Genomic DNA, 27,011 nt, shown 5'->3' on the forward strand with positions numbered 1-27,011 from the left:
ATTTCGTTCGTCTTCTAAATTTCGAATAAATTTTCGTGGTAGATGGACTATTCCTACATGAGTGTAGATAAGGGTGCAACTGACGGCGGTTCTTGTAATTAGTGGTCACCATTTGAATAAAGTTTTTGGGTAATTAGTAGTTTGAGTGGTTAAACTTAAATTGCGTGTTTTTAGTAAGGAAACAATAAAGGTTAGGTTTTGATGTAAGGAAAACGTTGTAAAATTGATTAAAAATGCATCGCAGATTTTTTTTTAAATAAATAATCATAAATTGCTAATTAGGCAACTTCTAAGTGATTGATTTTCGATTCGATTGAATATTTTTGTGTGTATGTCACACGACTAGTATATCATCAATTTGGAACCGATGCTAACAATTCTTTTTGTAATCAAAAGTGGTTTTATAAGTTTTCCATATTGGTTCCATATTAATTTTGACACTATTTTGACCTTATAGACACTTACATCTTTCGGGTTATCAAAGTAGACTGGACGGTAATCCCTTTAAGTGATAAGTCCGCCTGTGTACATTTTTGGTATAACCTAATATCTATACTATAAGTGAATGTACAAAAGCAAATAAATGAATAAATAATTTTGCGTTGATTAAACGTTATGGAGTAGAATCTACTTCATATACTCGGTTCCGCGTTTTAAATTAAAACGTCGATAGTGCATATGTCGTATAGAGTGCATATGATAAACATAAAATTATTAATAATGACGAGATATAGTCAATGTATATAAAAAAATATGTTAAACAAACAAATAATTAGTCAATGTTGACATAGCGATGTCACACGATGACACGGCTGGAGGCAGAGCAAACACTGGAGACCTTTTTATTTGCAATAACAAATTACCTAATTACAACACGTATTCAAGTACACTACAGATTGACTGTGCATTACTGCAACTGAATGTGGATATATCTATTTTTACCATATGGTCCTAGCATAGAATAGGCCAGCTCTTCCTTTCCCGTCGGTGTCGTAAGAGTCGACTAATGGAGGGCGAGGGAAGAACAGCAGCGTCTCTCTTCCAACATCACCAAAGCCTAACTGCGGTTGCTAAACCGCCTGCCAAGCGTAGCAACTACTGGCAAAACCCCTCAAGAGTAGCAGTAGACAATTAAAGGCTGATATGTTATAATAATATTAATTTTGCGTACAAGTTTTGGCGCTAATAAGTACTGACTGTATCCCGCCATTTTTGCGTGAATTAGGTAGAATAATATTTTATTCAATTATGTATGAAATTTCATTCAATATAATGACATATAATTTAATATAAAGTCTATAATAATGTATTTAATTTGAATAATAATTTAAATTACTCTGTACAAATTGCATATTAAATTAAAGCATCTTTTTTTTATACAACTTAGAATGGCAAACAAGCTGACGTCCCACCTGATGGAAAGTGGTAACCGTCGCCTATAGACATGAGCAGTACCATAGACATAACAGAGTATACTGTTTCGCCCATGATACCCCCCATGCGTTCCCATTCCTGAGGACTCAGGTGTTATTGCTCCATATCTATTAAATAGAAGTAGTAAATTAATCTGTACATATAATTATATAATCTGTATTCACTTCTGTTTGAAAAAGCAACAGTGGACTTTCTTGCCCGTGCTCTTCTCTTGTCTACAATACAAAATGCTCTTCTCTACAATAATCTTTTGCTTATTGTAGTGTTGTAATATTACAATAAGCAAAAGATGCCAACGCACTTTTGAATCGATGCAGCAAAATTAATTATTTTTAAAGTGTTAGCACATGAAGCGTCATACTAGCTCGCTATAATTTCACTTTCATCTGAATTCATAGATAACAGATGACTTGGTTCTCGCGTCCGCGAAATCCATTAGTAGTATGTCAATATTTGGGTATGAGCGTCATCACGCTCACGCGAAACGCTTGACGCTGTTCCGGTAGCGAGCGCCCGCTGGTCACGTAGCATTTGACAATTACAAGGGGATCTTAAATTTTTAGTAGGTACTTCACAAACACGAGGATGACTCGTACGACAGTTTGTTCAGAGAGAACTTAATAAAAATGTAAACAAACGGATCCCTGGCTCGACCGTACATACGATCTACTGGTATCCATTATTACAAACAAAAACATTAATTAATTATAACGATTTGTTTGTAATTTAGTTTTTTTTTTTTTAATATTTTAAGGGCTTTTACCTTCTTCAGGTATATCAGTCCTATTGTACCCTGAACTGATTTCTCCAACAAAACTTTATCTACCTTCCCTAGACGCGGAAAGAGAAGAATTAATGGGCATCAATAATTTACAGAGATGTTAAAAAATTTCTGGTTTAAGTTCAGCTAACATAGTTTGAATAAGACCAACGTTAAATTTATTTAAGTTAAAGTGGCGCATGAATAATTTTGTTGAAATTATATTACAATTTAAATGTTAATATAAAAAAAACTAGTCGTGTACTCCCGGTATAGAATGGACTACCTCTTACTTTCCCATAGATGCCTTAAGAGCCGACTAAGGGAACTTAATAGTCGAGGAATGCTGCAGCATCCCTATTTTTATCGTCACCTAAGCCTAGCTTCGGTTGCTAATCCGCCTACCAAATGTGGCAACTACTGGCAAATCTCCTTTCCTTTATGAGAGAGGCCTATGTTCAACAGTGGACAGATAATGGCTGAAATGATGATAGGATATTTAAATACGTACATACGTAAAAAGATAAACTCTGCAATTCATTTCCTATGAAGGATAAAAAATATTTTTATCACTTTTAGTACGTCCCGAATAATTGTACGACAATTCGTGACGCATTGCTCCATCTAGACACTTCTGTTTGGGAATAATTCTTTCGACTGTGCTAGAGATATGTACAGTCGCAAATCCGAAACCAATTCTTGAACACCTGACACACACTTAATATTTTTTTTTTTTATGTAATAGACCTATCGCCCATGCGTTTGTCAGTGTGTAAGGTATTACGAATAGATATGTTTCAATACAATTTATTCGTAAGAACATAACATCGTATTGAATATTTTTCATAAGGTATAAGAAGATATCATAAAAGAGTTTTATAGTAAACAGAAAAAAGTATAAAGGAAAGAAATAATTAATTATAACTGTCTAAAAATTATAAAATTAATAAATATCATTGGTAAGACTTAGTATATACAGTACATATTAAAATTGCTTATTCTTTTGAACATCTGTGTAAATTATTGATGCCCATTAATTCTTCTCTTTCCGCGTCTAGGGAAGGTAGATAAAGTTTTGTTTGAGAAATCAGTTCAGGGTACAATAGGACTGATATACCTGAAAAAGGTAAAAGCCCTTAAAATAATATTTAAAAAAAAAATTGCTTATTCACTCTATGTTCGAAGGATTCTAGATCTAATGTTTTCAAATTCATCAATTGAATAAATGCACTTTTCCAGCAAAAGAGTACAAAGTTTTATTTTCTGAATTCTCCATTCTTCGTTAGTTTTGCATGTATTAGGTAATTTATTATATAATTTTACTGTCTACCAATTACAATTTTTCAATCGAATAAAGTTTTTTTTTGATGGGTGAAAATGGTATGGTAACCCCGCCTGCGCTAACGGGATACGCTGGCGGAGCACCAGTGAAGGGTGATAGATGAGAATGAAAACAGACCAGTTAGCCCATCATGATGAATTCATCAGGAATTAACCATGATAGTTTCCAAAGAGAACCGCGAGGAGGTCGACCTGGTTGGGTATATTGCTAGCAATGGGATTCTAAGTCTCCATTACTAACAATCCCTTTCCACCCAATCGAAAAAAGTTAAAAATTAGTAGAACGCAAGCCACTTTGACTGCTATACTACTATTTTCTTATCACAGTACGGAATATTTTATCTAATTTGCCAAGCTGTAACACCAATACCCATAATCCCCATTTTAACAGACAGAGTTCATAATAATCGCATTAAAAATCACAATGAGCTGTCTAAACGGGAGGTCCCCCGACGTGTCTCGATGTTGCCAGCGCTAAATAAACGCGTCGGCAAATTGTCCGTGAATAAACATTGTGGATAATAGACGTATTGTGTTACGATCGCTCCCCTCGCATCTCGTAAAAATACAATGTGCGACGCGTGATGCTGATGCTGTCCCGCTCAGTTGATCGGAAAACGAGCGATCAGTTTTGGGTAATGCGAATTCGAGTAGATACAGTCGACCAATTTGAAAAGTAGGTCATCTTGCAACTTTACACACACGATTTTGTACATGTTTAATTTAATACATTGTAATTACTCCCAGTAAGTAGCTATGCCCGTACTCGATTCCTTCAAAACTTGGTTTTCAACACTATCCAACAGTTAGACGTGAAAACCAGAGGGAGACTTTGTACAAAAGTCGATTACTTGGGTACCTCTGTCCTATTCGTGTTTCAACCGTGAAGCAGTTGTGTTTGCATGGCTGTGTTTCTGTTTGAAGGGTGGGATAAAGGCGTGAATTTACTGGGTACAGAGGAAAAATAACACCTGAGTCCTCAGGAATGGCAATGCAAGGGGGTATCATGGGCGAAACAGTATACTCTGTTATGTCCATGGTACTGCTCATGTCTATAGGCGACGGTTACCACTTTCCATCAGATGGGCCGTCAGCTTGTTTGCTATTCTAAGTTGTATAAAAAAAAATCAAACAAACAGAGTTAAATATATTCATATTTGTAATATTTATGTTTATATGAATTGCTATCTTTACGACATCGTTTATTTTTGGTTGTATTAATTGATTTCTTAGCTCTATGATATATGGGTTATAAATTTTATAGAAAAATATACCCTAGTACTTTCACTGGCATTTTGAAAACTATTTTTATTGCGTAATCCTGCATTCGGATATCATATACATTTATTAATAAGTTTAAAAAATATTCTCCGACATTCTTATCTGATGGGATTCGAACCCACTCTCTACTATCCGGGCTGAGTATGTTCCCAGTTACATCGCAAATAAAATACATCTGTACTTTTAAAATCGTTTGTCTCAACTGACTATCAACGTACAGCCAAAATTACTAAGTGTAAAAAGTTGTTTAGAACGTAGTTATGTTAAAAAGATTTTTGAAAATTTCAACTAAAAGGGGATACACGACACCACACGCGTAGAGCCACGGGAACAGCTAGTCAGTCGATAAATTTTTAACCACTTTTTACAAATGTTATTATGTTTTACTGACGTCCTGTTAAAATGATAAACTTCTAAATCTAAAATACAATAATATCAAACGATAAACGAGCAGAGAATGCGATGGCTGTAACAGTAAACATGTCTGCTCCGCGGCGGGCTATTTCCCTCAGTGTTGCCACACTAAAGAAAGATAAACTGCGGCCGTCTGCCGCTGACGCGTCCACTCGGCGCGCATTAGCCGCGCCTACATGGAAACTAAGTGTGTCACACACTTATTTTTTCCCCACGGCAATTTTAATTTCAGCTAACTGACCGTGTGTGAGTGCGTTTGACGTCGTCTGATATATGGCAACACGATTTTACAGGTGTCTAGTATTTTAACATGTCAAGTGTAATTCACTAGTAGAGCCCTTTTTTCAATAATCAGAAACATTAAAAATTATTAAAATGAAACGCTTTTTTACCAATTTAAATTGGTAACAATTTAAAATGAATTTCAGTATAATACCGATCTAAAAGAGTAGGTTTTACAACCTAGTTAAAAAAATCTTTTTTTTGGGTCGGTGTCTCAGTAAAACTTATTTTGCAATCATTTCGAGTTGGTATAACAAAGTACTGCACCATAAAGGACAGTAAAACTATGTCTATTTGTCCATATTTTACCTTATAATCACCACAGAGTAATGATTGTATAGTAAGATACACAATGGCAAGCTAGTCTATGCATCGGCCTGCTATTTGCGGACGTGAGACCATCTATTTACCCAGCCAAGATTCTAGTGGTGGACAAACATGGGACCGATCGGATGGAATTGCTTATTTTGTCTCTGCCTACACGACTCCCCGGTCAGGTACGGACACACCGCGGGTAGCGGCGTCCATTTTTTTTTTTAATGACATTTCTGTAGTGGCGTAATCATTCGGTAGATGGTACTGGAGTGGATGTTTTTATGTATGTAATACTCGGTTTACGTTTACCGTTTGAATTTCAAAACAGTTCGCCGCAGCGGATATGTTTAATTACTTATGGAGTTATAATCTTCGAGTGATAACTGTTTATTTATTTATTTATACTTTATTGTACGCCCTAATACATATAGACGGGGGGGGGGGGGGGAAGGGATTGTTAGCAATGGAGACTAAGAATCCCATTGCTAGCAATATACCCAACCAGGTCGACTTCCTCGCGGTTCCCCCTGGAAACTATCATTGTTAAATCCTGATGCATTCATCATGATAGGCCAACTGGCCTGTTTTCATTCTCATCAATCACCCTTCACTGGTGCTCCACCAGCGTATCCCGTTAGCGCAGGTGGGGTTACCATTCCATTTTCACCCATAAAAAAAAATACATACAGATGGGGAGAAAGGGATTGTTAGTAATGGGGTCTTATTGACCCATTGCTAGCAATACACCCTATCAGGTCGACCTGTACGCGGTTCCCCCTGAAAACAGTCGTGGTTAATTCTAGTGGAATTCGTCACGATGGGCTAACTGACCTGCGTTTTCATCCTCACCTGTCATCTCCCTTACTAGTGCCCCGCCAGCGTATCCCGATAGTGCAAGCGGAGTTACCATTCCATTATCACCCATTAAAAAATATATACAGATAGGTAATGTATATGTAAATAATAACGGAAGACAAAGTGTACATAGGCGAGATCAAAAACAATCGATAGCAGATAAAATGGACGCGACGGGCATCCAGAAGTTCATTGGATTGCACATTCTGCGAGCGAGACCGTGAACTTTGGCAACTGTGATATAGTGAGGCCGTTCAGGCCTCACTATCTCACAGCTGTTGTGGCTCTGCTAACAGAGCTTATAAGATCTTTTATTACTAACATTTATGGATTGTTATTGTCTGCAAATAAAGATATAGAGATATAAAGAAGAAGAAGAAGATATAAAGCTTTCATAGAGCAAAAACTAAAATGGAAAGAAACATCAGTGCCGTTGAATGGTAAGGTAGGCAAAATATTTGACAATTTACAACAACAAAAAAAAAGCTAATGGTACTAAACAAAAAAAAAATACAACTGAATTGAAAGCCATTTTCTTTATTATGTCGGTTGAAAAACAGAGGATCGCACATTGTGGAATGCATTGGGGAAGGCCTATGTCCGACAGCAGGTGATGCTGAAATCATGATGTTGATGAGACATTCCAAGTCCTAGGATATATCCTATTTTTAATTTGTTTATTTTTATTTTACTTTGAAAGGGAAACATACAATATCTAAGACATATAAAATACTATACACAGCCATAACATAAATCAGTAAAGTTTCCACAATAAACTAAACCAAATAATCGAGAGCAGATGATTATTGTTATTATATGTGATATTGATGAACATAAAAATATATATAATAGTATATACATACACACACACACACACACACACACACACACACACACACACACACACACATACACATACATATACTTAACAATAAAATCATAAAATAATAAAATCACATAACTTCGGGCTGCGGTTGAAAATCAGTGATTTGCTTTTAAGCAAAACCATCACTGAGTCTATTTGGTAAAAACATATTTTTGTATTTTATCTTATGTTATATTTTTTTTTTTTTTGTAATTATGTAACATAGATACAGATAGAGTATCGAGTCTCAAAAACAAGTCATCTTTTTGTCTGCTAATTGTCAAATTAGCTCACTTTTTTATCAGTATTCTTGATACTTACGCATAAAATGTATCTTGACATATTATTTAATAAATAAGTGTTTACACATTCAAAAGATGAAGAAATTGTAAGACAAAATAATTATAGAAGTTATAAAGGAATAACTATTTATCACGGAAAGTTGTACGAAAATGCTGACTCGTTTTTTTAAGCATTTCTATAAAGACACTCTATCTATATAATTTAAGGAGTTAAGTCGTTAATTTACTTGTGTCATAAATGGCTCAAAGTGTTTATCTATCTATCTATCTATAACCAAAATATAATCTTTAGTATTCATATCTATTCGACAGTATTAGACAGACGTATGATGTTTTACAAAGCAAACAAAGTCTCGAGCCGTCACGACTGGTTTCCCGCGCAATTATTAAAAGCTATCAAAAGATTACTGCCATCTTTGTTTTCAACTCTTTGTCTATGGCTCTCGACATGGTCGTATAGACAACTTATGTTATTATTTGCATAGCAATATTTGTACTTTCTCCTGATTTGTGAGACTACCGGGTTTTCCATAGAATTCAGATTAAGTTTCCGAGTGTATATTGTCTTTTAGTTTGTATTGTCTACCGGGGTTGGAGATCGGGTGACGGCAGGTCAGCGCCATCTTACGTTTGAAGAGGTTTCTTGAAATTAGTTTGGGTCTAAAGGCGATAAGTTCTTACAATTGAATTATTGTGGTGTCGCTACGTGATATATTTAAATTATTTTAATTAAAATTTATGTAAAAAAAACATATTTTTATCTAATAATTGTTGTTTTTATTTCAGTAAATCGCTTTTGAGTATCTCTGCAGATTCTGAGACTTTTCGAAGGCTGGCTGCTAGAAAATGTCATTAGCATTAAGACCATCTTTTACCAGAGGGAGGATATGGCGTGAATTTACTGGGTACGAAAGAATAACACCTTAGTCCTCAGGAATGGCAACGAATGGGACGCATCATGGGCGAAACAGTATACACTGTTATGTCCATGGTACTGCTTATGTCTATAGGCGACAGTTACCACTTTCCATCAGGTGGGCCGTCAGCTTGTTTGCCATTCTAAGTTGTATAAAAAAAATTCATTATCACTGCAAACCCAGTAAAGTAAACTTGCTTTTACCGATTCTGCAAGAGCAAACCAACACACATGCCCAAATAATACATCTCAGTTACCTACATGGGTGAAGAAGCGACTTCGGGTGCGCAGAGAAAAATAGAAAAATATTAATTCCCTATTTATTGAATGTTATTTGTGTAAACTCATTACCGGAGCGATTTAAACTTATGCATTAACTTAAACACGTGGATAAACAATGTACTCGGAGCTCTCGGCCGTGTGCAGTGTGCACCTGCATCAGCGGCGACACGACAAAGCTGCCGCTCGCCCGGCTCCCATTACGACCACAGATTCACACAGTCGACAGAAGCGTTAGTACATTATTATTTTTTATGCAACTTACAATGGCACACAAGCTGACGGTGCAGCTGATGGAAAATGATAACCGTCGCCTATAGACGTGAGCAGTACCATGGACATAACAGAGTATACTGTTTCGCCCATGATACCCTCCATGCGTTGCCATTCCTGAGGACTCAGATGTTATTCCCCTGTACCCTGTAAATTCACGCCATATCCCACCCTTCAAATCAAAACACAGCCATGCAAACACAACTGCTTCACGGTTAATCGCGTGATAAACTTATAGGATTTTTTTATACCACTGAGGTGCCAATCAAGCATACGGCCCACCTAATAGTAAGCGGTTACAGTAGCCTATGAACGCTTACAATATCAAAGGCATTATACGCGCGTTGCCGAACCTAAAGTAACCTTTTTACCCAATTTTTTAAGAGCTCTATAATGTAATCTCTTGGAAAAAGCTCGACAAGGAGCCCATTCTATAAACTGAGAGTTCGTGAGAGGAAACATCTCTGAAACCGCGCTATACGTGACCGTCTAGATTCTAAGGTATGGGGCTGAACTCCCTGTCGATGGCGAGCCGTACGATAGTAGAAGATGGCCGTAAACATCATATTGAATAATAAATAAGTAAATCTATAGTTATAATAAAACTGTTACTAAGTTAAAAACAAATAATTTCGTGCACCCAAACTGTTAATAATTACTCCTCTCCATCCAAAGGTTGCCTGGAAGAGATCGCTCTTAGCGATAACGCCGCCCATTGTTTTTTCATTGTAATATTTTCTTGTAATTGTTTGTATTTATAATAAGTTTACTATTGTAATCTTTTGGAGGCAACAATACCTAGTATCTATCTATTTAATTATTTAACAAATTTTAAAGAAATAATTTTACCTACCTAAAAATAATTTTTCATCTTAAAAGATTTGGTCCTATTGAATTTTTATAAAAATCAATTCAGTATTTTTGTTAGTTTTTAAAACAAAATAAATAACTAGTTTTTCCACTATTGAAGTCGGTATTTTTTTCTGGAACAAAAGCTTAAAACTGTAAAGAAGATCTATGTTGAGAAGAAGAAAAAGTATTTGTTCGGCCTTTTTACAAAGCGCTCTGAATTAATAAGTCAGTCCTTTTAGTTTATATGTTCATATATAACTATATCTCAAGTATTCTATGTGCTATGTCTGTCGTTTCTAACAACTGTATCGGCTTCATCCGGAAGTCTTCTTCAGTGGCCGTACGGCGCTTTGTATCGCACCGTCTCGCCTCGCACCGCGAGCTAACTTCATGCAGTTTTTGTTTACTGTTATATTTTTTTATACAACTTACAATGGCGAACAAAACATAAGGTTGTAATGTTGAACACGCGCGCGTAATGCCCCTGTGATTGCAGGCGTTCATCGGCTACTGTAACCGCTTACCATCAGGTGGGCCGTATACTTGTTTACCACATTAGTGGTATAAAAAAAAAACCATTACAACTGTTGTAATAATGACGAAAACGATACTGCTAGTGAGGACACGTCAATGGGTTGGCGTGTAGGTACATAATGACCAAGTCACGCGTCTGCCTCAAACAACCAAATAATCTTAGGTTACTAAGATCGTGGAATGGTAGCTCAGCACGCACCGTTTATTTTTATACATTTTTTTTTTTCATCTGTAAGCTAATGGTGTTTGCACAATGTCTAGAAGGGCCTGGGATTGCAATTCGAGACTTTGGATTTAAACATTGGAGCGGTTAAGAGCCGAGAACGATATAATATTTGAAGAGTCCAGTTCCGTGGGATTAAAACGATTTATTTACCGATGTATAATCGATTGTTTTACGATACGAGCCGAGTTTCTTGTCAGTTCTTCTCGTCTCGATATCCTTCCGAACTGACGGTAGATTTGACATATCATAAAAGTCTGGAATAGACCTACATGAATAAAGATATTTTGAATTTTCAATATTTTTTTTATCAAGTCAGAAATTAAGACATCATTTTTAAGAAATAAAAAAGATTATCAAAATAAAAAAAAGAATAGAATAAATAGGTATTTATTGTGAGCTGTACCTACATTATAATTATACGTAAGATGTTATTAACCTCTTAGAAGAAAACACAGCCTGCCCATACATCGGGTGAACAATACAATTAGCTGGGGAAAATGGATTGTTCGCAATGGAGTTTGACAGCCCCATTGCTAGCAATATGTCTTATTAGGTCTACCTCCACATGGTTCCCCCTGGAAACCATCGTGAACAATTCTTGTTGAATTCGTCACGATGGGCTAACTCACCTACTTCATCTTCACCTATCATCCTCCACTGGTGCACTGGTGTATACCGATAGCGCGGGTGGGGTTACCATTCCATTATCATCCATTAAAAAAAAATACAATTAGCTACATAACATTATTTATTTTACAGTCTTACAAATAAAGTTAAAAATAGAATGTAGCGCGTCAATCAACTGTCACAAACTAACACATGGTCACCATTAGAATATATTAATGATCACCTTATATTACATATTAATTAAATTATTTATAATATCAATAAAAAAAATATATATATATATTATCTACAGGTTCTACAAAACCTACCGCAAGCACCAGTCTCTCACAAAATTGGTCTTACATATCAAATTGTACCTCAAGTTGTCACTTTACACTTTACCTTTTGTGAAGAGAAAAAAAATAAACCATTCATTCATTCATTCATATTATTGATTTTAACATTCTCCACTCGGAAAAGATAGTTGGATGAGAACCTAAGCGTGTTTTTTTTATACAACTTAGAATGGCAAGCAAGCTGACGGCCCACCCGATGAAAAGTGGTAACCGTCGCCTATAGACATGAGCAGTACTATGGACATAACAGAGTATGCTGTTTCGCCCATGATGCCCCCCATGCGTTGCCATTCCTGAGGACTCAGGTGTTATTCCTCTGTACCAAGTAAATTCACGCTATATCCCACCCTTCAAACCGAAACACAGCCATGGAAACACAACTGCTTCACGGTTGAAACACGAATAGGACAGAGGTACCCAAGCAATCGACTTTTGTACAAAGTCTCCCTCTGGTAAAGTTTCTGCGATTATATTTTATTTATTTAGTAAATTATAAAGATATAATTTATTCGATATTGTTCAATCCGAATACTTGTCAATGTGTTTAAAAGAAATTAATCAGAATTGAATAATTTACAGTTTCGTTTACCAAGCCATCAAAACCGTATGTGCCCACGATCAAACATTATTTGAGTTGCCACCGATATTGAAAATTATAGCACTGCAAAATATAATAAAATGGATGGAAGAAAAAAAATATGCTGTAACAATAGTGTTTGAATTCATTGTAATCCGTTTTGTACGCTAATAAATAAATAAATAAAATAATCCGCATAGAAATATTTTAAAATCAACTTATCCATTTCAAAATTAATTGAAATTTTAAAATTAAATGTATTTACCGCCGCAGCTTTCCCCTTTAATTTGCCTATGATGGGGGAAAGGAATTGTTAGTAATGGGGTCTAACTGACCCATTGCCAACACACACTATAAGAGGAAAAAGGATTGTTAGCAATGGAGTTTGACAGCCTTATTGCTAGCAATATGCTCTATTAAGTCGACCTTCACGTGGTTCCCCCTGGAAACCATCGTGAACAATTATTGTTGAATTCGTCACGATGGGCTAACTAACAGGCTTCATCATCACCTATCATCCTTCACTGGTGCCCCGCCGGTGTATACCGATAGCGCGGGTGGGGTTACCATTCCATTATCACTCATTAAAAAAAACACACACACACTATGATGTCGACCTCCACGTGGTTCCCCTGAAAAGCATCGTGGTTAATTCTAGTGGAATTCGTCACGATGGGCTAACTGACCTGCTTTCATCACCTATCATCCCTCACTAGTGCCCCGCCAGCGTATACCGGTAGCGCAGGCGGGGTTACCATTCCATTTTAAAAAATAAACATGCCTATAATCCTAGAGATGTAAATCAATAATGACATTAACATGTAGAACTATCACTTTAACAAACGAAGACGTAGTATTTATATTTTACTAAATTATGTTAAACAACATAACACGACACTACAGAGTAACGTAAACCAAGCAATTAAGCAATTATCAAGAGGCACTACACGATTGGCTATGTAACTCGATCGCCACTTGTCGCGCTAAAATATCTGTGACTCGATGACGGGTATCTGGTTGCAGCACGCCCGCGCGCGCGGCGCCATTTTGGCGAAAAGAAATGAAATTGATACTTGTTAAATAAGTGTAACATTTTATAATACTGTATAGCTCGTTCCCTTTATTGAAATTTTAACTTTATTTGAGAAATCAGTTCAAGGTACGATAGGGCTGACATACCTGAAGAAGGTAAAAGCTTTATTAATGGGTGATAATAGAATGCAACCCCGCCTGTGAGAGATGATAGATGAGAATCAAAACAGGTCAGTTAGCGTATCGTAACAAATTTAAGAATTAACCACGGTGGTTTTCAAGGTTAACCGCATGGGATTTGAACTGATAGAGAATATTACTAGCAGTTTAGCCGTTAGACCTTCTTACTAACAATTTCATTTCCCTGGTATTTTTTTTTAATGGGTGATAATGGTATGGGAACCCCGTCTGCGCTATTGGTATACAATGGCGGGGTACCAGTGATAGATGACTGATGAGTATGAAAGCAGGTCAGTTAGCCCATCCTGACGAATTCAACTAGAATTAGCCACGATGGTTTCCAGGGGGAATCACGTGGAGGTCGAACTGACAGAGTATATTGCTAGTAATGGAGCTATTTAACCCCATTACTAACAATTCCTTTTCCCCCTTTCCCTGGTTTCGGGTAGTAGTGGGACTTAACTTCTTGAAAAAAAGCACTTTGCCCCAGCATCCCGCTTATTTCTGGGCTCTTGTTGGGCCCGGGGTAGGGTTGTTTTGTTTTAAACTCACTATTATTCGGCAGCTGCCAAAGGACAACGTTTTTGGGCGTACGAGTATATATAGCGTGATCTGAAGTCCATAGAATATAGATACTTGCTAGTAATACAGTTGTTAGATCCTATTATAAACAATGATTTTCTCCCAGTAAATATTATATAAAAAATCATGATTTATTTTAAGTAAATCCGTGACCATGCGCTAACTGGCCTTCTAAATAAGTGGCAAGCGAATTCATCGGTGGAATCGTTGTCGCTAGCGAGTCTATGAGACAAAATGAGATACAACGTCCGATGTCTCATTTCAACTCATGGATTCGCTAGCGATAATGACTCCATCCATGGGTTCGTTTGCTACTTGTCTAGGGCTCGGATCTGCGTCATCCTGACCAATCCGTCACTGGACAAATCGAAGCTTGACTACGGTTCGGAGGTCGAAGTCCGAATGCCAGCCTAAATCTCTGAATTTTCAAATTAATATTTGGACCATTTAAAAATTATGTCACTAACTTCGTAATCGCGACTGTTAGTCCAGCCGATCATGGCAAGGTAAACAACATAATATTTTGTTAATCTAGCGGAAGATGCTCAGACGCATTGCTCACACTAATATAAATAAGTAGTTACTAAGAATAATCTTCAGTTTTATGTTTTCCCTCTTAATAAAATAAAAAAAACTACTACAATACTACATAATTATGCACTGAATTATGTTTATTTGTTTGAGATTTCCGAGGAGTATGTAATTAGATCGTACAGCATTTCATCAGTAAACAGTAGATCTTGGGTCAAGACAGCTACTCCTCGTTTAGGCAATCCTGACACTAAATAATGATAATAAGGAGTCATTAAATCACAGCCATCATCCGGTCCCCGAGCTAGAATACTCCGTGTTAAGAGGTACCAAGGCAACAAACATCTGGGGATACAATCAACAAAATACCCAGACCGGAGGCAAGTTAGAAAAGCTCATATATAATAAACATATCGCCGACTCACTGGCAAACCTGGGGTCGTTCGAGGCGGGGTACCAGCCAGCGCCGCGCATGTCCCCGTAGTGCGGCAGGTCGGTGGGCGCGCACCCGTAGCCCTGCACGGGCGCTCCGCCGTACAGCGGCACCGCGTACGGGTTGCCCGCCATGCCGCACGACGCAGCAGGACCGAGCGGCGAGTTTATACTGCTACCCGATGAGTTTGATCTGAAAAGAAGTCATAGGTTAGACTTACAGGCAGAGGGAGAAATCAAGAGTTTTTAAAACTGGCTTCTATACTTGAGAGTTAAGAAAATACCTAGACGTGGATAAGGATAGAGAGCTCTTGTAGAATCTGTATAAAATGGCAAAGCAACAGTAAGAAATAGGTGGGGAAAAATGCAGGTCAATTAGCCTATATTGAGGAATTGGACAAGAATTAACCACGATGGTTTCCTGGGGAAACTGCGTGGAAGTCAATATGATAGGGTGACTATGAGACCCCATTAGTAATAATCCCTACCCCCCTCCCCTCTCTATTGGCACTAGTACAAGTATAAGTGTGAGAGTCTATTTCTACTCCTGAGAGGGAAGAAGAAGATTAGGAATAACTTTTTCAGTCTTAAAGAATGACAATAATTGTAGACTTTTTCTTTTGACTCCGGATTATGGTACTCTAAGAATAATAACACCACAGACACGACGTTTACCACTTTCCATCTTATTATTAACAAAGTAATATCTCCAATATTCAATTGTCCTTGTATTGCAAAGCGACTGTATTAAATAAACAAAGACCAAACTCGTTCTCATCAGTGAGACCTTAATACGTTGACATGTTACGGTATACAAAATAATAAAATTAAAAAAAACGTACATACTTATGCCTACCTATCTAAATACTTATAGAAAGAACCACGGAAAATAATTTTATTCACATGGCGCCCTTGAATGATAGATTTGTTCCTCGACTATCAATATTTAAATCCTACCTAATTTTACAGCTGATTTACTTATAACTGAGTAGGTAATTATTTAATTAATCACCCATGAGTCATTAAGCCAAATCTGCCACACACAGCATAAAGACAGCCCGACGCTGGCAGCGCCAGGCGCCAACTCGTCACGTTCAAACAATGGATGGCTTATCTGACTAATCCCTATTTACACAATTTAATCTCCTTGCCCCATAGGCCCATCCACACAAACCATTCATACATCACAACGCATAACCAAAAAGTCATATTCAAGCGATTCTATGCCTTAAAACTAACAGAATAAAGATTGACACCATTATTTTTAACAGCAAAAGTAACGTCAAACGATGGAACACCCCAATCCGCCATTACGATGTTTGATTTGACAAATTGAGTTTTGACAGGGCGGGAAAATTTGGCGCGAACCGTTTTAGGTTATACCGTTTTAATTGAGGATAATTCGGTTTCATTCTGGTTTGTTTTCTTATAATTCTGCTCCTTGTTTTGTTAATTTAATTGGTGTGACGTTAATTCAGTTAGTTCATAGGTTGCTACGAATTTAATAATAAATTGGTCTCCTATTATAAATTTAATTAATTAACTACATATATACTATAAGGTAAGCATATAGAGGAGTAGGTACTATTTTTTTTTATACAACTTAGAATGGCAAACAAGCTGACGGTCCACCTGATGTAAAGTGGTCGCCTATAGACATGAGCAGTACCATGGACATAACAGAGTATACTGTTTCGCCCATGATGCCCCCCATGCGTTGCCATTCCTGAGGACTCAGGTGTTATTCCTCTGTACCCAGTAAATTCACGCCATATCCCACCCTTCAAACCAAAACACAGCCATGCAAACACAACTGCTTCACGGTTGAAACACGAATGAGACAGAGGTACCCAAGCAATCGACTTTTATACAAAGTCTCCCTCTGGTAAAAATATGATGTATGAGACATAATGAGTCCACCAATCCTAATAGTAGTCATAAAATTATTTATTGTGAATAATATTCCCCAAAAAATAAATGAATTGGCTAAAATTATTGTATATTCCTTATTGAACTTGAACAAAAGATACAGCGTTTAATTTGACAGCTTGTTAACAAGGGTGGGCTTATCTCTAAAAGAGATCTTCCAGCCAACCCAGTGCAGCGAGGAAGAAAATAATATTTTTTTTTATACAACTTAGAATGGCAAACAAGCTGACGGCCCACCTGATGGAAAGTGGTAACCGTCGTCTATAGACATGAGCAGTACCATGGACATAACAGACTATACTGTTTCGCTCATGTATTTATATAGAAAGTCATATACCAGTGTACAAAATTTTATTCAAATTCATACAAAAATCACGATATTTTGATGATCTATCAATGGGCTACTATCTATTTACCTACAAAATAATACTCAGTGATCCGTCACTGTGATGATTTTTTTTTTTCATTTATTTGTTTCACTGATTTCCATACTTTTGTTCCACTTAAATCAAACCTAAACTAAAAACCTAAATGCGTTTGACGACTAGGCTGTCAAACGTGGCCACTACCACAGTTAATATAATACTATACTAGCCACTATACTATACTACAAAATCCCCCGAGAGGTAAACTGTCATAAAGAACTGCCCCGTTCCTTATGACAGTCTATGGCCTATATTCAACATTAAGCTAAAATTCCAGACAAATTATCATATTGAAGACTAGGCAGGATGGTCTCCGACCTTAGCCTGTTCCACAACGGAACAAACGTACTAAAAAAAATCAACTTTATGCAAAAACTGCTAATATAATGATAAGTATTATCTCATCATCGTCAACTCTGCATGAATTTTGATGATTCTTTTGCCGACGATAGTGTTTATTCCCGTATTAATCTCGTAAAAAATGCGTCACGGCTAAAATCGAATTTTTTGCAATAAAATTTTAAATTATATAAAGTGCAGATGATATTTTATATTTCGAATATATGATATGTATCAGCAAAAACGTAAAACAAAAGTAAAAAAAACTTCATCGTCAAAAAAAAAATAGTATGCGGCGGTTTAAACTTTTTAAAACTGTCACAGACAACGACATTCTCGTATTTCGTCGACGAAGAAGGATAGAGACTACACTTTTTAATATAGAACTCTAAAACTTAATAATACAATACAATATTCAATGGACACATCTCCGTCGCCGGCCGCCGCGCGCCGTCGTCGACGGGAGTGATAGAGTGAACAGTGACGTCACAACACAAACACGATCCGTACAAACATGGAATCATATTTAAATTCATGCACACGCATGTACCCACTCGACAAAAATTAACATAATGGTTTTTGCTTACTATTAATTTGAGTAGTTTCACGCCTACGCTCAAGAGCATTTATACCGTAAGCTGAACTAACATTAACCTCTCTAAATTCAGTACTGAACGATCAAAAATTACTTCCCGATAAAGTACTAATTACATTATCTAATATATTTGCAATATCTAGTTGACTCCTTTTAAAACTTATTTTTTTCTTTTTTTTTATGCAGCTTAGAATGGTAAACAAGCTGACGGCACACCTGATGGAAAGTGGTAACCGTCGCCTATAGACATGAGCAGTACCATGGACATAACAGAGTATACTGTTTCGCCCATGATACCCCCCATGCGTTGCCATTCCTGAGGACTCAGGTGTTATTTCTCTGTACCCATTAAATTCTCGCCACGTATCTATCCTTCTTCGTCAACGAAATATGAGAAAACTGTTGTCTTTGATAGTTTTAAAAATTTATAAACTGCCAAATGTTATTCCATTTTTAAACATGGAAACGATTAAAAAAAAAATACGAGGGTATTAATAACACTAATAGAAATTTTGACTGCCTGTCTATCTCTTTTCATCTTTGTTTGTTTCAGCGTCACGCAAAAAGTATTGCACTAATTTGGATGCGGTTTTCGAAGTTATGTTCCTAAAAATCAACTTTAAAAACTCGTGTGTGTTTTACTTTAACACGCCATATACAAGTGGTAAATTTAAATGCTTTATTTACTTGTAAAATCCACGCATACGAATTAGCGTGCGAAAAACACATTACTATATTATATGACCGTTGATATTTACAATAGTTTTTTTTTTAATTTAAATTTTTACAACTAATGCAAAGTACTTCCTGCCAACTGAATTAATAAATGGTACAAGGATCTATTCTTTTCTACACAAAATCTTTTTACTAAATTAGTAACTATTAGTAACACCAACTACTTAATAGGATTTTATTAAAAAAAAAAAGAAACGGCTTCTGTCGAAGCAAAATTAATTATTTTGTTTTAAAAACCTAACTACCACAGCGATTTTAATAAAATTTCTATGGAACGAATTTGAAATTATATCTTTTAATATAAAAAAAAGATTGTATCGAAATATAAAGTGCTGAGGTAACAAACATATAAAAAAAACTATCGAATTGAACGTTCTCCTTTTTTGAAGTCGGTTGAAAATAGAAAAATTATTAGCGAGCCATCCTCTTAGCGGGAGAATATCTCCAGCAGTGTTTGTATACATAATAGGCACAAGCTGTAGGTAATTTTTTCACATACGAGTACATTATATTAAAGGACGTAAATATTTTAAATTTTAAATATTTACTATGCATATAAATGACGATGTGTATTTACTTATTTGCACATTATAGTGTAATCAACAGTGACGCTGATTTTTCCCTCAAGTGCTTACGTACCCGCTGTCAATACGTCTGTCACGTGTTAGACTAATTGCGGTTATGTATCACGACTAGAAATGAAATGAAATGAATTTATTTTGCTAGAATGTAGGTAGTTTCAGATGGAAGAGGTTTACATTTCCCGTATACATTCTGCCTCTATGTCGGCGTGCAAATTATTAACAATATAAGAAATTTATATATATTCTACATTAGATTTCTTTTAATTAGTCATATTAATTTATAATAATATAAATATATTAGTTGTAGCACTTCAGCTGCCCGCTAACGACATGCTTTCTTACTGTATTGGGTTGCTGGAAGAGATCTCTTTCAGAGATAAGTCCACCCTTTTTTTTTTTTTTTTTTTTTTTTTTTTTTTTTTTTTTTTTTTTTTTAATATTTTAAGGGCTTTTACCTTCTTCAGGTATATCAGTCCTATTGTACCCTGAACTGATTTCTCCAACAAAACTTTATCTACCTTCCCTAGACGCGGAAAGAGAAGAATTAATGGGCTTCAATAATTTACACAGATGTTCAAAAATTTCTGGTTTAAGTCCACCCTTGTTCACAACATTTATAATTGCATTATATTATATGTAAGTTACAAGTGCAATAAAGAATATGTATTAATTAGTACACAAATAATTTATTACAGTAAATAGAAAATAAAATCTAAGAGCCAATGTACCAATTACATCTCCGGTATAGGTTGTCAAGTACATTTTTTTTTAAGTAAAATATTATGGGGCAAACGAGCATGCGGCTCACCTGATGGTAAGTGACTACCGCCGCCCATGGTCACCCACAACACCTACGGCATTGCAGGTGTGCTGGCGGCCTTTTAAAAAAAGGAATATGCTCTTTTCTTGAAGGTTATGTTGTCGTATCGGTTCGGAAATACTACTGCTGGAAGTTGATTCCAAAGAGTGGTTGTGCGTGGAAGAAAGTGCCTTGAAAAACGCACGGTGGAGGACCGCCACTCGTCCAGATGGTTGGGATGAAATTTTAGTTTATGGCGGTTGTACGATGGTGAAAATCAGAAATTTATTAGATAGAATCCAACAAGGTATTTAGCAATCGACTTCAAAATAAGGCGGTTCTATTTTGATTATATGTTTTTTATGTATTTTGCGTGATATGTAACTCGGTAGCTTTTTATTTCCTTTTTTATTATAAATACGAAGTTTGTGATAGTCATTTTATCTATTCACAATTATTTTGTTGTAAACTTTACGTTTATTTGACAACAACAACAGCTCTGTTTCTTGCCCGTTCTTCTCAGCTGAAATTGCCTTCCTAACTGGGCAACAGTTTATAAAAAAAAATTACTATTTAAAAATACTAATAAACTAAAATATATTATTAAGTTTACTTAAATAAAAATTATTTATTATTATTTTTCTTTATTATTATATCATTTTATTTTAAAGTATTTAAATTTACTCACGCAACGGGTATTAATTTGTTTTGACAATAAAACTAATTTCTTTCTTATCTAGTAAGTATTCCGGGGTATCACTATACATTTCTAAAGCATAACTGCGATGGCCAACCCGCCTGCCAAGAACAAAAACATCTGGCAAAATACCCTCAATGGTAAAATGTCATAAGGAACGGCTCCCCGTTCCGGATTTGCCACATTTGATATCCATTTTTTTTTTGGAACACAATCTCTTTTTTTATTGTTTCACGAAATGTTTAGAACTACGGAACTTATAAACTTGAACTAAGCATTTTATATAAAATGTAGTTTATATAATTATTTTTGTGACTCCCAAAGAAACAGAACATCATGTTTTTCACGCGGGAGAAGTTTTTTTTTTTTCTCTGATATGTTTATTTTTTATTGACCACATTACAAAAAATGTTTGGTACAAAAGGCGACTTTAATGCTACATATATCGTCATAGTCGTAGAATACTGACGAATCTATACATGTAATATTCGTCAGATCCGTCAGTATTCTACGACTGTGACGATATAGCGTTCTGTTCCAGCCAACCTCTTCGCAAAACAGAAATGTTCTGTATATGTTATGTATACAGTATAGATATTACACAACCACACAGAAACTACTGTTATAATTCAATCTCATAATCCCTCTAATATTATAAACTAGCGGTTCGACCCGGCTTCGCACAAGTACACAGAATTTTCGAAAAGCAATACATTCAATAAAAAAAGTCTTAGCCAATTCAACTAATCGGTTGTTTTATATCATTAAATATGTGATTCTTTAGATTGATATTTTTTTTATTTATTTATGAACCGATTAAAATAAAACAAACACTAAATGTTAACTGGACTAAACCACAACGCATTAGTGAAAACCGCATTCAAACAGATTAAGCCGTTTCTGGGATTATTACAAAAATTCTAAAAATCATTGTCTTGGGTTCTATTGCGTTCATAAAGCCCCCTTATACTTAATAGTTTTTCTTATATACCTATCCTCCGTATACCTACAGACAGCGAGCAGTTACGATTTTATTACACGATGTGAAAGTTTACAACGATCATGCAAAACGAACGATTGAAATTAATTCAAATTTAGTTGTATTTACAGCCTCTTATACGAGTACAAGAAAAGTACAATAGTAATCGGGATCGAATACATTGCAGTAAAGTTCTTAATCGTTTTTTTTAAAATAATTATCATTTTTCATCGGGTGATCGATCAGCTATTTTGCATTTCAAGCAGGTTTTTTTTTAATAATATTATAAAGTGTATACTACTCCGTAGGTGCTAAAAAAACTTTTGATTTGTCCTGGTATTAACAAGTTTTGGATATTATAAGTAATTAATAGGTAACTATAACTTTTTATTATTTAAATTATATGGAAAACTATTAAGTTTTGTACGTTTTTAATTTAATTCACACATACACCTATTAATTGTAGATAGTTTTTTTTTTTAATTAGTTACGTATTGGAAAAACAATGCACTGAACTTAAAACAAATAGGAAATCTTTAAACGCGTTCCCGTGGGATTTACAAATACACCCGAAGACCAGGTTTTTTTTTTATAAATATAATCTTTCACCTAAATATTTTCATTATATATTTTACTCCAATTGGTAGATATTATCTTGCGAAAGCCTATATCACCAGTTTGTTTTTTGTTTAAATTTATAAAATATTAATTTGTTTAAAATTATTTTGTTTAATTCCGCTACCATTAGTACACTACTAATACCATAGATTATATTGTATTAATAGATACTATTTTTCACTAACTACAAAAAAAAGAAAAAGTCTATAGACGTCGACACTTTATTCGTCGCAAATTGCCGCGTCGCTTTTTTTTCGAATAAACCTATTATTTTTACGGATCATTCTACTTTTGTTCCTTACGATTTCGGTAAAAAAAGGATTATTGTAGCATTAGTAGGACGTAAAAGATTATTATTTGTTCTTTTATTAAAAATTATTTGAAACCGGGCGCATATTTACGTAACAAACCTAGGTATAAGTAAGAACGAACGCGCAAGAAAAAAGTTTAAAAATAAAATTTATTTATTTGGGATAAAATTTTATACAAGAGAATTTAATTAGGCCTATAATTGTCTACCGTGAAATCTTTTACTAATCAAGCATTTATTTTTTAGATGCAATTAAGGTTTTGTTATTTCTCATTTGAAGAACACACTACTTCTCCCTTTTCTTTTTTTTTTTGAAAAATAAATTATTTATTTATTTTTGAAAATTTTGTCTTTTTCGATTTTTTAGAGGCTTTTCATTCACTTCACATTAATACACCTATCTAAGAAATAAATAATTAATCTTGTGACGATAAATGCTAATTGTTTATACATACATATGCATAAAGGCTTCAACATGCATATCGTTTCCACGCATCGTCGTCTGTCGTAGGAGGCCGTTGTCTCCCAGGGCTTCACTTTAGGTCCATAATGTCGAATACTAAATTGTGGCTATTACGAATAATCGATATGCAAAATATTGTTAAAGTATCGCGGCCCGTGTTCAGGAGAGACATTGTGATTTATCATCCGCGGCATAATACTCTTAAAGTCCTCGTACGTAAAGCACGTTGTTGATAGCACATTCACATCGCATCATCACTTGACCGCCAATCACAACATACCTGCACAAACAAACGTCACCGAACTATATCCTTCGACTACGAGCGACGCTCAAGCACTCTCGTCGGGACCTTTGGCACTCGAAAAATCAGCGGGTGGAGGGTCCCCTCCCCCCCCTCGATCGATCCACGCACCTGTACGGCGAAGGCGGGTTGTTCGCCAATTCCAACTTGCGGTATTCCTCTATCGGCGACAGGATATCGGTGACCGAAAACGGCGTTGAGTGCTGAAGCTGCAGCTGAGAGAGGTTTTGCTGCAGCAGGGCCGATTTTGGCGATAGGCTCATCGCCAGCTCGGCAGCGCTCAGCTCCGGCAGCGCCTCCGCCGGACACGGCGAGTAGCCGCCGCCCTCCGCGGACATCCGACCGGCCGGCACTCGACGCCACTCGACGGCTCAGCCTCTAGTGGCTCTCGGGGCGAGAGTGGCGCCCAGAGCCCCCGGCGCGGGTTACGGCCACTCGAGGGGCTCCGCCCCGCCGTGTGCGCGCCGTCCTATCGTGTGGGCCGCAGCTCGTGATTGGTGAGCGGCAGGGGCTGGGTGTAGGGGGCGCGGCGGGCCCGATGGCCCCGGCGGCCGTCCCGGGCGGCCCACGCTAGTGCGCCGCGCTGTGTAGTGGGGAGGCGTACTGGCTACGCTCGCACTGTGTCCGCGCTCGCTCGCTAATTATCCACAGTCGATATGAACTGTTACACTTTGTGTGCATCGCTAACACAAGTTTGGCGCTACGATCCTCAGTTACCTGACAGTGTTTGTTGTATTTGTTTAGACACCGAGTAATTTATTTTCATATTTATTCATAAGTGCAAGTAGGTATATTTTAATGTAAATTATAAAGGACTTATTGGTTTATTGACTAAGACCTACCTATCTATGTAAATGTTCCACGCTGAGCTTCGACCTTTTTGTATTGCTGCAGATCACACATAATAACACAATTTTATAAATCTTATGTTGTTTTATGTATTATCTATTCTTATGTACATGTTGTGTGTGATTAGTAACAAACAAATAAACGATATATCTATCTATCTATCTATCTATTATACTAAATAGTAATATACTACAATATACAGGTCTTAAACCTATTACAGACACCAGCTCCTCACAGCACAGTTCCATAATATTTTAATTTTATTTTATCCTAAATACCTATGTGTAAATTTAAGTTGTTTGTGTGGAGACATAAATAAATATATAATTGTTATTATTATTATATATTTTACAGATATTAAATACGGATATATAGATACAAAAACAATAAAAACGTCAGTAGTAGGTAGGTACTTGTTATGAATGTAACTATTAACTGTAAAAATTCTCTATTATTTTGCCTGTATGATTAAGCATTACACTGAAACAATGAATGGATTTACGCGTAACCTGTAGTAGTAAGTAAGTGCATACTTATGTACATAGAGTACATAGTTATTTTTAATCTGCGTTTACCTGATTTTTATTTACATATGCTTAAGTGATCCGGCTACTTTACGCACTTCGACTCTTTAAAATCTATTGTGCTTTTCCCTACCTTACCCCATCTTGAAATTAGAAGGGGTTGTTAGTAATGGGGATTACCAATCCCATTGCTAGCAATAAACTCTCTCAGGTCAGTCTCCTCGCGGTTCCCCCTGGAAACCATCTTGATTGGTTTATTGTTGAATTCGTCACGATGGGCTAACTGACCTGCTTCATCCTCACTTATCATCCCTCACTGGTGCCCCGCCTGTGTATACCGATAGAGCGAGCGGGGTCACCATTCCATTATCATCCATTAAAAAAGAACCTCATCTTGAAGATTTTATCTATCTACTAACATTTAGTGTCCTGCAATTTTTTTTTAATGTATGGTAATGAAATGGTAACGCCGCCCGCGCTATCGGTATACACCGGCGAGGCACCAGTGAGGGATGATAGGTGAGGATGAAGAAGCAAGTCAGTTAGCATCATCGTGACGAATTCAACGATAAATCAGTCACGATGGTTTCCAGAGGGAACCGCGTGGTAGTCGACCTGACAAGGTATATTGACAGCAATGGGGACTAACCTCCCCATTTCTAACAATCCCTCCCCCCCAGTGTCCTGCAATTTGATATAGATACCTACGTGTTATATTAAGGAAAGTGGCAGATTTAAAAAGTAATCGTCCGTGTAGCCTAACTTCAGGCTGCAGCTGAAAATCAGTGCTTTGCTTTTAAGCAAAACTATCACTGAGCTGTAGCCTATTTGGATCACTGCGACACACTTGGTGAAAACATATTTTCATATTTTATCTTTTGTTTTATATTTAAAAAATTGTAAATAATTTGATTGTATAAACTCATTTGTTAATTTACGTGTGTCATGAATGGCTTAAAACTTACTTACCAGAGGGAGACTTTGTACAAAAGTCGATTGCTTGGGTACCTCTGTGCCATTCGTGTTTCAACCGTGAAGCAGTTGTGTTTGCATGGCTGTGTTTCGGTTTGAAGGGTGGGATATGGCGGGAATTTACTGGGTACAGAGGAATAACACCTGAGTCCTCAGGAATGGCAACGCACGGAGGGTATCATGGGCGAAACAGTATACTCTGTTATGTCCATGTTACTGCTCATGTATATAGGCAACGGTTACCGCTTTCCATCAAGTGGGCCGTCAGCTTGTTTGCCATTTTTAAGTTGTATAAAAAAACCGCAGTTAGGCTTTGGTGCTGTTTTAAGAGGGACGCTGCTGCCCATCCCCTGCCCTTCCTTAGTCGCGTCTTACGACACCCACGGGAAGGGAAGACCTATTCTATGCCGGGACCACACGGCTATTAGATATTATCAGATACAAATATTATCAGATTAAAATGATTTATTAAACTGTAACTATTATACAATAACTATCCATAGGAGGGGGGAAGGGATTGTTAGTCATGCGGACTACCATTCCCATTGCTAACAATATACCCAACCAGGTCGACTTCCTCGCGGTTCCCCCTGGAAACTATCAATGGTTAATTCCTGATGAATTCATCATGATGGGCTAACTGGCCTGCCTTTTCATTCTCACCTGT

At 36.4% G+C, this 27,011-nt stretch overlaps 1 protein-coding gene across 2 annotated transcripts in view; it reads right to left on the reverse strand.

The window, feature by feature from the left end:
• The window catches only part of LOC116413457 (homeobox protein Nkx-2.4-like), a 53,866-nt gene extending 29,453 nt beyond the window's left edge, over positions 1 to 24,413 (reverse strand). Inside the window, exons 1-2 of one of the 2 annotated variants that reach the window (XM_052900525.1) lie at positions 23,691 to 24,085; positions 15,219 to 15,418 (exon numbers count right to left, since the gene is read on the reverse strand). In XM_052900525.1, the coding sequence (XP_052756485.1) occupies positions 15,219 to 15,418; positions 23,691 to 23,731 (241 nt within the window). In that variant the 5' untranslated portion in view covers positions 23,732 to 24,085. Of the gene's footprint in view, positions 1 to 15,218; positions 15,419 to 23,690; positions 24,086 to 24,110 lie in introns of those variants that run through there. The other variant, XM_052900524.1, reaches the window with a different exon arrangement.
• Between the last annotated feature and the right edge of the window lie 2,598 nt (positions 24,414 to 27,011).

The sequence above is a fragment of the Galleria mellonella genome, unplaced genomic scaffold, assembly GCF_026898425.1.
Source record: "Galleria mellonella isolate WM207_F2 unplaced genomic scaffold, CSIRO_AGI_GalMel_v1 utg65, whole genome shotgun sequence".
NCBI lineage: Eukaryota > Metazoa > Arthropoda > Insecta > Lepidoptera > Pyralidae > Galleria > Galleria mellonella.